The sequence below is a fragment of the Pelmatolapia mariae genome, linkage group LG7, assembly GCF_036321145.2.
Source record: "Pelmatolapia mariae isolate MD_Pm_ZW linkage group LG7, Pm_UMD_F_2, whole genome shotgun sequence".
Taxonomy (NCBI): Eukaryota; Metazoa; Chordata; class Actinopteri; order Cichliformes; family Cichlidae; genus Pelmatolapia; species Pelmatolapia mariae.
The window spans coordinates 34,362,706-34,376,045 of NC_086233.1; the positions used below are offsets into that span (position 1 = coordinate 34,362,706).

The 13,340-nt window shown below is 38.4% G+C and overlaps 1 protein-coding gene across 1 annotated transcript in view; it reads right to left on the reverse strand.

Annotated features, from left to right (window-relative positions):
• The window catches only part of cacna1bb (calcium channel, voltage-dependent, N type, alpha 1B subunit, b), a 226,641-nt gene that overhangs the window by 39,425 nt on the left and 173,876 nt on the right, over nucleotides 1-13,340 (reverse strand). The window contains exons 26-30 of the mRNA XM_063478885.1: nucleotides 11,583-11,603; nucleotides 6,598-6,694; nucleotides 1,680-1,840; nucleotides 1,421-1,558; nucleotides 1-202 (exon numbers count right to left, since the gene is read on the reverse strand). Of these exons, the coding sequence (XP_063334955.1) occupies nucleotides 1-202; nucleotides 1,421-1,558; nucleotides 1,680-1,840; nucleotides 6,598-6,694; nucleotides 11,583-11,603 (619 nt within the window). The remainder of the gene's footprint in view (nucleotides 203-1,420; nucleotides 1,559-1,679; nucleotides 1,841-6,597; nucleotides 6,695-11,582; nucleotides 11,604-13,340) is intronic.

A 13,340-nucleotide genomic window follows, 5' to 3' on the forward strand; every position in this document is an offset into this window, starting at 1 on the left:
CTCATTCTTTTCCAATGTACATTCTGACATGGCCTTGTCTCCCTGCTCCTGAAAAGTTATGATGATCAAAGCTACGAATATGTTGACAAAGAAGAAAGGAAACACCACAAAGTAGACCACATAAAAGATAGATGTCTCCATGCGAAAGCCTGGACTGGGGCCCTGGTCCTCATATGTGGCATCCACAGAATGCTTCAGGACACTAAAAAGAAGGAAAGACTAAAATCATTTTCAAAACCGATGTAGATTTCTTCCCAAGTTTTACTAAACAACACATTTTGAGCAGGTTTTGGTTGCTTGCAGGCCAATGGATCAACAGAAAAATAACAGAAGAGATTTTCAAATTTAAAGATGAAACAGAACCATCTTGAAAAGGATAATATTCTGATTACACCCAGAAACCTTGAAAAATTGGCCAATGCCAGCAGAGGCTAAACGGACATCCACATAGGAATCAACTGGATGTGGTAACCATAGCAATTGGATATAGTGCCCATAGAAAGTCAATGACATTCAGCGACTTTGAGCAACAAAACCTTCCTTCACTTTGAGGCAAGCGATTGAAGTGACTACCAATGAGAAAAATGGTAAATACATTGGAGGTTTACCTAGGCAACTGGAGCTTAGAATATCTGTTATCGGCCGAACATCAGCGCTTCCTATGTCCAACCCTTAAATGTGTGACCCTTTAGTCAGCAGATGAGGTTCCTTCCATGTCTTCTGTTTAATTTATTAATAATATTTCTTTTCTTTTTCTTTTATACAATATCATTTTAGGTTAAGGCTTTTAGGTTAAGAACAAAACGTTATAAGGCTGTGTCTCTATCACTCATATTGCAGTATCTACAGGTGCAATGTACTAGCATAAAACCAATCAAGAGTCCTTCCTTGTGATTATGGTCTTATTGAGCTGTCAGAGCTTGTTTGAAAGTCTGTGATTTTCAGCTGTCATGACAAGCTCACTCATTTTCAGGTAAGTACATGAAATGCCAAAAAGCAAACAGGCATCAACGACCTTTGACAGAGACAACGATGAATCTGCTTGTGGTACTTCAGCCCAAGCAAAGGCGTTAAGGCACAGAATGGCAGACTGACATCTATGCAATGAGACTTGATTGCATATTAACAGAATGCACAGTAATTAAGTCCTGGAGAAATCAGGTACATTTAAACTGCACAGTACAATCTGGCTCCAGGTGTGATGAGTGCCTTTCGGGATGAATCACCAATGGAAATTTTAACTTGAAAAAGTCACGAATGTTTCCAATACTCAAGCACTTATTGTCAGCTAAAAATGTGAGCAATATTTCTTTCTGCACCAATTAATCAGATTTATTAGTTTCATATCTTTAATGATAAAAACCACTTGGACCTCCATCTAGGTGCTACTGAAAATGATATGCAGGCTGTCCTGACTTACACTGGCCAGCCCTCTCCGGTGGAGACGGTGAAGAGTGTTAGAAAAGCCCACAGCACGTTATCATAGTGAAACTCATACTTCTTCCACACTCTGGGCTTCGCCGTTACTTCATCCCTGTCGTAGTCCAAAAACTGACCCCTGAAAGCAAGAAGGCAGACATAATCAGTTGAAAAGATGTGACAAAAAAAGGAGAAAAAGGTGAAGGAGGAAGATGTAGTTAGAATAGACAACAGTAATAAAAACAGTAATATAAACGTACCTGCAGTCTTTCTCCAGGGTCTTGGACTCGTCACTGCAGTAGAAAAATTTCCCCTTAAAGAGCTGAACAGCAATCACAGCGAAGATGAACATGAAGAGGATGTAGACGATGAGGATGTTGAGGACGTTCTTCAGAGAGTTTACAACGCAGTCGAATACAGCCTGAGAAACACACACACAAGCACACACACACACAGAACTGTAAAGTTCTTGACTAATCAGGCCTGTCACATCTAAAGACCTCACAGTACCTTATTATCCTAACAGAGTGCTTTGCTCTCAGGCTCAAGGCCTACTTGTGATTCCTAGAGTATTTGAAAGTAGAATGGGAGGCAGAGCCTTCAGCTTTCAGGCCCCTTATTATGGAACCAGCTCCCAGTTTGCATTCGGGAGACAACCTCGAGACAACTTTCAAGCTTTCCTTTCTGACAAAGCATATTATTAGGGCTCTTTTCACTCTCTGTGTGTTTTACGTCGTATGGCTGCCTCTGTGAGAGGTTTCTTCCTGTTAGGGAGTTTTTCCTTCCCACTGTTGTCAGGTGCTTGGTCATAGGGTGTCATGTGATTGTTGCGATTTCATTCTAACATTGTAGGGTCTTTACCTTACAGCATAAAGCATGCAGTTTAAAAAAAAAAAAAAATTGATACTATATAAAGAGAATAGAATAGAAATTAAACTAATTGGATTTAATTAAAGGTAAGGTATTTATGTGTATCTTCCAAACTGTAACCTCCAGGCTGAAAAAGACAGTCATCACAAAAGTGGCAAGCAACATGCAGTACCTCTCATGGCCACTTGAGGCTGCCTCCGAAAGACAGTCAGTGCACAGAGACTACTCTCTTAAAATGTCTGACTTTAAAGGAACAATAAATGTTTACAGGCTGATTCTAAAAAACTGTTTTGATTTCTATATTTTATTTACTCCTTCATGAAACAATTTACATTTTATAAATATTTAAAGTTGTGCTATTTTTGGCTTAACCACAAGGGGTTGCCACAGCGGTAAGGTTGCATCAGGAAGGACACCTGGTATAAAAACCCTGTGTGGCGAACCCTTGTGAATAAGGAAGCAGCTGAAACGTTATTTTACAGTTCAAAATGATGCATTATTAGAGATGTAGCAGCTTTGACGGGCAGGTTGGTGCAGAAACGGGGACGATACAGTTGCTAGCTGTCTGCTAGACATCATCTAAACAAATTCACACTACTGGGATGACATTTCAATTCTGTTTGTAATGCTGACATATTCACTTTAAACAAAGACTATATTCCTAAACCAACGATTTCTGTTAGATGGCTTTGTTTCTGAATGAAAAGCTGTTGTAGTCTCACTAGTAATCTGGATCAAATGTAATCTAGACTAGCCACTTTGTGGACACAGTCAGCCTTGTTCTAAACCCAGATATCTTTCCCGTCTCCCACCTGCAAACAGCAGTCTGTGCCTGTCACTATCTCTGTCAGCTTGTGCTGGGATCTCTTTGAGAGATGAAGTGCTTTGTCGATCCATTCTGACATGTGTGCAATGTAACCAATGAATATGCTGCTACTTGAGTGACTCCCATCGAGGCTGCTCTTACTCCAGAGTGAAGACAGAGGTACTTTAACCAGCCTGTCCTGTCAAACCACTCTCCCTAAGTATCCAAGAAGAGCTTTGGATGGGCGTCTGTCTGCCACCTTCGATCTGTCTCAATCATCTCACTTTTATTAGCCCAATCAGATCTCTCCTCTTTTGACACATACTTTTGTCCACACAGCAGAGGAAAGCTGTCATTTCTGTGTCTGAGACAACAATTGAGGAAAACAGGATTCTATACAGCATTGTGCTCCCAGTGTAATTCTTCATAATATATAATATATATCTTTATAATAGCTGTATCATGGTAATATATTATATAAATTCTAACTATTGATTTTAAAGATCTTCAAAAATCTCTGCAGTAATCAATTCTCCATAAGCTCCGTATAATTAGCACAACACCTCCAATAATGAGGACATGTAATCCTAGGAGTTTTTGTAAATCCACATAAAAAACACCACCTTTTTTTCTTTAAATTAAGTGATTTTCTTTTTTCTTTTTTAGAAACACACAATTTAAACATATTTTAATGAAGATGGAAGACAAATAGAGAAGAACAGACTTCACTTCTGCGGTAACCCAGTTTCTGCAAAGTCAATTTGAAATAATTGCCAATTCATCACAAACAAAAGAGGAATAGCTGCCAGCTCAAGACTGACAGGTAAGTGAGCACCAAATAGGCCAAACTATTAACACTGCAAATGCAGCAATCAAGTCCAAATGATTAAATATATTGCATAAGTCATAAAACATTGGCTAAACAATGAGAAATCATCAGTGTAATGTGTTACAGTGCATTAAGTATGTGTTTCATTGTTAATTGCCACAAAACTCCTTCGAGAACCAAGTTCTCGCATACTGTAGGCGTGTAAGGCACAGAATATAAAATTCAGTATGTAAGCATCTAAATCACTATTGGAGTATAAGGAATTTCTTCACTGGCACCATCTTAAAATTTAATATTTTGGTAAAATAAGACCTTAAATACAGGTGTTCAACAGAACAGGGAGTAGCTGCTGGTATTTCTGACCCCTCTAAAAGTAGCCGCTAAAAAAAGTAACCACACTGAAGACAAGCACAAGCTGCACATTTATTGGTGATTTGTTATTGTTCTTAAGTACACAGGCTCCCCAAACAATTAAAGAATCCAATTTAAGATTCCATTGATCACTTTTAAATCACTCCATGGTATGGCTCAGCTTTACTTCTAGAAACTGTTAAACCTTTATTATGGAACCAGAACCCAGCAGATCTGACAACCAATTGTTGATAAAGGTTCCACAGCCCAGGCTTTAAACAAAGGTGGAGCATGCTCTTACTGCTTTAGCTCCAACACTGTGTAACAACCCCTCTCCTACTAAAGTACCAGAACAGCTAAGTCAGAACTTCAGACACATGGTGAAAATATAGAAGGTAGATTGAGGCATTTCACAGAGTGTTTTGAGGTTGTTGAGGTTGTTCTGTGGCTCTTAAATCATGTTGTAAGTGTTGTGAATCCAAACCTGTCACAATGAAGCAAAAATCAAACTTTTAATGTCTGATATGGTAGAGTAGGTTTCTGGAGACTTTGACTGCCTCCCGATTGTGTGCAGGAATGTGTCAGGGGCGTATAAGAAGGAGGCATGAAGTGCTGAATAGAGCAAGCTGATCAACAGACAAACCAGGATTCAAATGTGTTAGTTGTGTTGTTCCACTGATTCTTGTAGACTTTCGACGTTCAGAACGGTTTAAACTGTGCGGTGGCAGGTCTATCTACTATGTATTACAGTACAAGTGCAGTTAAGTCTTCCTGGTTTTTCGTGGCTGGATAGACAAACTGTGTTTTGTCATGTTGCTTTCCGTTTGCCTCCCCTTTGTCCTCCACTTAAAAGTACAAAAAGTGGGGATAGGAAATTAGCTTTCACCAGGATTTGTGGGCCAAATCGGCAGTCTTGTAAACTGTTAACACGTAATTGTTAACAAAAAGATCTTTTTATTTCTTTTTTCACCCGGACACTACTCACCTCATGACTTATCCCATTGTAGTGAGTGTAAAAAGCATGCCATTTTCACAGTTGTTGAATGTGTTGGTACGATTTGCGCTGTTAACCATTATTTTGAGGCATTATTTTTTATTTTTACATGGATAACATGCCGCAATCATCACTTTTATAAGGAGCTAAATCAGAGTCAAAAGTTTTATTCATTTGAAAAAGTGATTTGAAACTGAAATTTTAAGTTTGATATAAAAAAAGAAAAAAAAGAAACTTGTTTTAAAAACCAAATAAATGATTTTATTTTGAATGACTTATTTGTTTTCACACAAATTGCCATTTACATTTTTGTTTTTGGCTTCAAATGTAATTTCTTCAGTTTCAGACTTTTGGCCCTGTGTTTTTTTGTTGTGGGCGTGTATCAAGGTTGAGGGGGGGGGGGGGGGCATACAGTAATGATTGACAGCTGCTGTGTTACGCTCGTAACAAGTTAAAAATTTGCATTTTGGTTTAAGATGGGCATCGCTCTTTCACAGGATGCCGGTGGCACCTGCCAAATGTTAAGAATAACAGTTTCTGATTATCCTATCATGGACTATGTTGAAGGGTGAATTCACAGCATGCCCTAAAATACTGTTATCTGATTGGCTGGTAGAAATCTAAGAATTATTTTCTGTATATCATATTGAAAATGGAATCCTCCAACTTAAAACATCTTTATTAATCAATCACATGAAAGAGCGGTGGCCATTTTCAACCAAAATGCTCATTTTTTAAAGCCTAACAAACACAGCAGCTGTTCTTCATTAGTCTATGCCCCGCCTCTCCCCCTTGATACACGCCCACAACAAAAAACAAAGGGCCAAGAGTCTGAAACTGAGAAAATCATTTGAAACAAGGTTGAAACAAAAAAATCGAAAAAAATTGAAACAGCAAAAAAAACCCCAAAAAAAGCCCAACAACAACAGATTAGAAAAAAAAATCAAAAATGTTCACTTTTCAAATGAATAAAAGTTTCGAATCTGATTTAGCGACATACTTTTGACACTCAAATTAAAACCAGTAATATATGTATACAGTGGCCAGGACAGCTGCTGAGCTTTTCTGGGAAACACAGGAAAAATAGACAGTGTTGTTTCTAATGTATGTGACTTTAGCTCTGTTAAAGATGCTCTGAAGAAATATCAAGTCATACATTTTAAAACTGTAATTTTGTACATGATTTAAAAACGACATTGGTAAATCTGACATATCCGTTCCTTGTAATACTGTGTCAACTGCCAGTGACTGCTGCACCAGCTGCTCTGTGGGTTTTTGGGTTTTCTTACAGACTTACAGAACGATCTGTGACAGATTCGATTACCGTACCTTCAGTTTGGGCAGCCGTTTAATGGTCTTGAGTGGCCGCAGGACCCGGAGGACCCTCAGGGACTTGATAGTGTTGATGTCCTTGCCTTTTGTCCCTCTGTGCAGATTGAGAGTACAGTTAGTCTGGGTGATGTAGTGCAGTGACACTCTAAACCCTTTCAACTCAGGCTGCATTAACAAGAACTTACTGCACTTCACCAGGTTTATATTGTAGGATGCATATATTCTGTTAGTAGAACACATGCATGTGAGTGAGGTATGTTATTCTACAGAAACATGCTTCACCAGTCTTCTCCTCCTACCCAGATACTTTTGTAATTACTCCCTTTCTTTTCCTTTTTTCTGATCTTCCCTTTGGCTGCTTTGTTTTCTTTTTATTGTTTTTTTTTTCTTTCATTCCTACAACTTCACGCATCTTTTAAGATGTGTGAATCTCATTATGTTCTCTTTTCTGTTCCCACATCTCCCTTCCTAGTTTTCCTTCCTTTTTCCTTAGCTCCTTTCCTTCCTATCTATTTCTCTGCCTTTCTTCCTTATTTCAGAATCAGAATCAGAATATTTTATTAATCCCGAAGGAAATTATGGGTTACAGCAGGCAGCACGCTAATGGCGCATGCGCACTTACAAAGGAACCTTCTGACCAAACTTTACATAAACATCACATTGGGGAGACATGTTTCCTTTCTACCTTCCCCCTTCCTTCTTTCCTTCTTATCCTCCTGTCCTTCCGTCATTCCTTCCTCTCCTTGTTTCTATATCTACTTCCTTTCTTCCTTTTATTTCATCCTTTTTGTCTTTTCATTGATGCTTCTTTTCCTTCCTACCTTTCTTCCCTTTCTCGCTTATTCTTCTTCCTTGTTGTCTTTCCCTCCTCTCGCTTCTCTTAATGCCCTTCTTTCCTCCCAGTATAACTCCTTACTATGCCTCTTTTCTTCAAATCTTCTTTTCTACCTTCCTTGTCCTAACACCCCTCCTTCCTTGTTTCCCTGAAACCTGCTGCCCTTTCTTTCTTCCAAACCTCGTATCCTTCCTTTCATCGCTTTTTCTTTTCCTTCCTTCCTCCCCTTCTTCTCTCCCCCTTGTTGTAGCCCATCCCCAGCATTCTTAATTCTTTCTTTTCCTTATTCTATCTTTCCATCTTTATTTTTTCCTTCCTTCTAACCTTATTTCCTTCTATTATCTTTTCCCATCGTCCTGTTCTTGTTTCTAAAACCACTTCCTTTCTTTCCTGCCTTCCTTTCTTAATCCTTTTCCTTTTTCCTTCCTTATTGCCCTCCCTCCGCTTCTTCATTCCATCATTCAGTCATCCCTTCCCTCCACACCTTCCTGACATTCAATATTTTCTTTCTTTGAAGATTCTGACCTTCTTTTTTGTTTGTTTCTTACATGCTTCAGTGTATTTTCTGTTTATTTTTCTGTTTCCTGTTATAATGTATTTTCTTCCAAACCCCCTTTTAAGCCTCTTTTCATTTTCTTTCCCTTTGTTCTTGTTTTCTTTTCCTTTAGTCTTTCCTTTGGTCTGTTTTTTCCATCTTCAAAATCCACAACAAAAGCTATTCACACAACAGTGAAATTACACCCTTTTCATTTCATACTTCAAGTTTTCATTGAAGGACTATGTCTGGTAGTGAATTGTTTCAGGTATTGCTTCCTTCGATGCTTCTTCCACAATACAAACTAGCATTGTTTCTGTTTAATAACACACAAAATCATAAATTTTTACAGTAAATGCACAAAGAATCTGCCGCAGGTACAGGAGGCAGTTTCTTTGCAGGAACCACTGCTGTCACTGCAGACGTTGCACGTTTTGCTCACTAATTATGGGGAGAAAGCGTGGGGGTTTAAAAACTAGCCGTCATGATAATGACATACAGTCGAGCCATCATTCACAGAGTGACACTGGCCAAGGATAGTTTGAGTGTGAAGGATTTTTAATTAATTAGTGACACGCATTGTGGGTGTCAACTGTATATCCATCATGCATATCTCCTGTTCTACCACATCCCAAAGAAGCTCTACTGGATTGTAATCTGGTGGCTGTAGAGGACCACTTGAGTACAGTACAGTGTAATGTTCAAGAAACCAGTTTGAGATGATGTGAGTTTTGTGACATGGAGTGTTATCCTGTTGACCACTGTACTCAAGAAGGCATGGACAATGTCAGCAAAATTACTCGGGTAGGCTGTGGTGTTTAATTGGTAAAGTGTAAAAAAAAAATGTACCAAGAAAATATCCCCCTACACCGTTACACCACCAGCAGCCTAACATTTGGATATATAGTCTCAGTTTCCTGAGACTATATTTACCGCGGTGCGTTCTTCTGCTCATGGAGCCCATGTACTTTAAGGATCAACTTGTTCTGCATTGCTTGGTTGTAACAACTGGATATTTGTGTTACTCTTTCTTTTCTATAACCTGGTAGCAGTGTGGCCATTCTCCCCTGACCTTTGACACCAATAAGGCATTTTTGCTCAGAAAACTACTGTTCACTGGATATTTAATCTTTTCCAGAATATTCTCTGTAAACCCTGCCTGCATGGTAAAATCCCAGTAGATTAGCATTCATTATATCTGTTGATCAGTCACTTAAATCACATCTTCCCCCCATTCTGATGCTTGGTTTGAAGTTTAGCAGGTTGTATCAATCATGTCTACATCCCTCAATACACTGAGTCGTTGCCATGTGATTGGCTGAATAGTTACTTATTTAGAAGTTGAACAGGTGTACCTAACAAAGTGGCAGATGAGTGCATTTTATATGAAGAGTTCTGTAAAGAACTCAAACTTTTGGTTTACTCCTGTCTGGAAAGTTTTATTAGTTCGAGATACCCAAAAGCATATCACAAGCTTTTAACATTAGCATACTAGCCTAAGATGTCCTCGACCTGCAATAGTAAAAGGCATATTTCCAAAAACGAGCATGTTCCAACTATATTAATAAAATGGGGATACACATTAAATTTAAAGCACAATCCTTCCCTCTTGTGTCTTCTTTTTGGGTCATTACCTGGAGGCTAGCCTCTTGGCACATTAGAATTAGTCTTGCAGCAAGAATAAAAATAAGATACAGGTAAACAAAAAGAAAATGTAGAAACAAAGCTACAAAGTTTTAACATACAGTAATGCCTTCTTCAATACCTTTTCCTGGCTCATAGTGTGCTTACCTATTTTAACCACCCTAACTGTGTCTAAACCTCTCAGCAACCCTAAAACCCAACCTTAAAAGACCTTTGGAGAAGTGAGGACAGGACAAAAAGTTCCTCTACAGATTGTTCTTGCTCTGATGCTCCCAAAGTGAAAATGGTCCTCATTAAGGTAGCCGGACAAGCACAGACACACTCGCACAGACCCAGGTCAGTATGTCAGCGCTTTACAGGGTCTCATTAAAAAGAAAGGATTGTTATTAGGGACTAGGGGACTCAGAGAAACCCACCAGAATAATGAACATAGCTATTTTTTTAATATGTGGTGACTGGCGAGGGAAGGACAGAACTCAAACCGGAAAGAAGCATGGTTCCAAAATATTCTGGCTCCGGGGGTCTTTCAAATTCTCAATAAAAAAATCTAACAAAACGGCATGCGGCTCTCATGCTTGGATAACTTGGATACTCTGGCATGCAATTTGCAAAGTCAATGCCAGTCCTGCTTTTTAAGGACCTCAACACATTGAGATGGCAAGAACAGTCTCCCAATAGCTTTCAGAAGCGCCACGGGGGGGAGGAAGATGAAATGTGAGCATGAGTTGGGCACGGGCGGGGAGTTTGTGTTTTCATGTCGGTGCAGCACACATCAGCGGTGATTGCAACGTATTCAACAGCCACACATATGAGGTCATCTGGAGTAGCTTAACTTCTGTAGCTGCTGCTCGCTCATGAAAGAGAAGATTTCCTGTTCAGACACATAACATCTGACGTCTAAAGCTGCATCAGCAAAATCAGATGCGCAAAGCTCCTTCTATCTGTTTCAAAATTTACAGAGGATTCAAAGTTCTTGAGGAATTTTGTATAATGTATGTTTGGCTTATCATTTCCCATTTTTAATGGTAATAATGAAGGTTTTCTTTGACTATTAGCAAAAGCTGAAAATGCAGGTCAAAATCACATTTTAAAAAATATCTCCAACACAATCCGTATCGTAGGTCAGCCGTTCTAGTGTTCATTTAGAGCCTCTAGTGCATAGCAGCAGCTGGTTTGCATATTTTCTCCATTTTCCTCTTTGCTTTCTACTAATGGGAGTATTTTCAAATCTACAACATTGCAAGAGGACACTGTTAACACACTCTTCACCCAGTGTAGCCCGATCCGCTACTTCCATTTATTCAGAAACATTTTTAAAAGGTTAAAAATATGGCATACACTCTAAAATTCTGTCTTTTTCAAAAACAAATATTAACAAAGCAGAAACTCTCTTTTAACAGAGAAAAACAGATGTCTATTGTGATTTTCCTTACAAACACGACAGGCTGTGAGGAACAAATTAAAAAAATTATTTAAGGTGAATTCATGAGAGAAGCTATAATCCTTTATTGGCTGCCCTCTAATTCCATAGGCATAAAGAAGAAGAGATGAAGGTGGAGGTTGGTAATCTCTTGGATATTTAACCGATTAAATTGACTTTAGTCATGATTAAAAGAGAAAACTGATAGGATAGGTAAGGACTTAAGCTTTGATACAACTGATAACCTGAGTTTCAGATTCCTGCAGCCCAAATCCCCGTCTGTGTGTTGATTAACTTCTGAAAGCTATGACGGAGAGCTCCCAATATTTCCTTTTTGTCTTGATGTCCCAATACTGGGACAGGAGAAAAGGTTTATAAAAGGGAGGGAAAGCGAGGAGGGAAGGGAGTCACATCCCAAGCACTTTGGGATGAAGTGTGACAACGTAAACCTCGGAGGCTGATAAGAGGAATGTTCTGTGTTTCACAGGAGGAGGGCAAAAGGGTACGAGGGGTTAAAAAGAAAAAAAGTAGATACTGACAATTCCCACCTGGCCACGCTTTGTTGCGATCTGATGGGGAAAAGAAATGATAAGCATATGCACGCAGACAATACACAAAGACAGACAGCAGCATGTAAAGCAAGACAGAGCAAAATAAACACTTTACACAGATATCACCCAGGCGTGAAGATATAGTGACAATTTTGGTGGTTCAAACTTCAAAACACATCAAAAGAAAACAAAGATAAGAGACAAAAAAGTGACTTTTAAGTAAATTTAAAGTAAACACCCTTTTAAAGCAAGATAAGCTGGATAAAATATTTGGAAGAAATAGAGTTTGTGGATACTGAATATGAGGGAAAATCAAATTGATGACATGAAGATGATTATAATGTCATGACTGACTGCATACACTCTGGAGTAAAGAAATGTGGTCCTACAGTAATTCTGTTACATTGCAGTGTTTTAGTATGCTGAAGATCATGGGTATGGAGCCAAGACACCAATGCGGATCTGCAGCTATACTCTGATCATGTGGTGCATTACTACTGCTGCGGAAAATATTTTAGAAAATTAGTATAAAATGCAACATAATAATAAAGGTAATAATGTTACAGAGTGTTATACTGATATTTGCATTTAACCATTTCTGAAGCAAATAAAAACATTTTGCAAATATGTGTCTTTGAGTTTTACATTTTCTGTGAATACATTTGTTTGACAGTTTTATCATTTTTAAGCTGTGGCTGATTAGTGGCTACATGTTAGCTTGCTCTCCACAAATTGTATATAAAAGACGCATGTAGCAACAGTACCATTACCCATTAGTTTGTGGACTACTGTTTTGAAGCCTCAAGCAGAGCAGTTTTGCTGTAGCCATCTCGCTTGAAAGTGATAATCAAGCTGTGGACCTGTCTGAGAGCTGAGCACCTCTCGCTCAAAAACTAGTAATTATTCAATTACTAAAGCTTTATTGTCCTTTTTACTAATAGTGAGTGCCATAATTTTCAAAATTATCATCATACAGTATTAAATAAGACAAAAACAAGCAATTGAGAGCTTAATCTCATCAAGAAAATGTTCATTAAGGTCACAGATCACGCGAGGAATACATTCATTTTCTCATAACCTTCAATATAGCTGCACTTAATTTTGGAACCAAAGGAGTCGCCACCTGCTGGCCATTAGATATAATGTTTGGTGCCTAATTTTCCTAAAGTTGCTACAGGTCAGGTTTTATACTATGGACACATAAAGACCTCGAGTCAGGCCTCTTCTTCACTGATGGCTGCTTCTTTATGACAAAACACAGCTTTTTAAATGAGATTAAAAATCATTTTCAAACTATAAATTTCCATGAAAACAGAAAAATTGGTGTGGATTAACAACTTTGAATTGGATTGGTCAATGAGTTATCACAGTTTTTAAATAAATTTTGACCTTTCAGTTGAAACACAATATTAATATATAAAATCCTTTTATATCTAGACATTAATCCTAAAGTAAGCACCTGCAAAAACACAAAGCAGGTCAAACAGACAGTTTGGGTAACAGGTTTACAACTTGCCTTCCTTTTTCCTGTGTTTAGATTAAGTATGAAAATAAGATCTAAATAAAAATAAAATGTAGGCTGTCAGGCATCACATCTATCCATTAGACCTGGTGCTGTGAATGGAGCCTCTTACATGGTTGATTGGTGTGAATGAGAGTTGATTACAGAGCTGACAGGAGAAACAAAATGCCAGACAGGAAGTGAAAGCTGAATAGAGGGATGAAGGGGTTCAATTTGATAACTCCTGAATATCA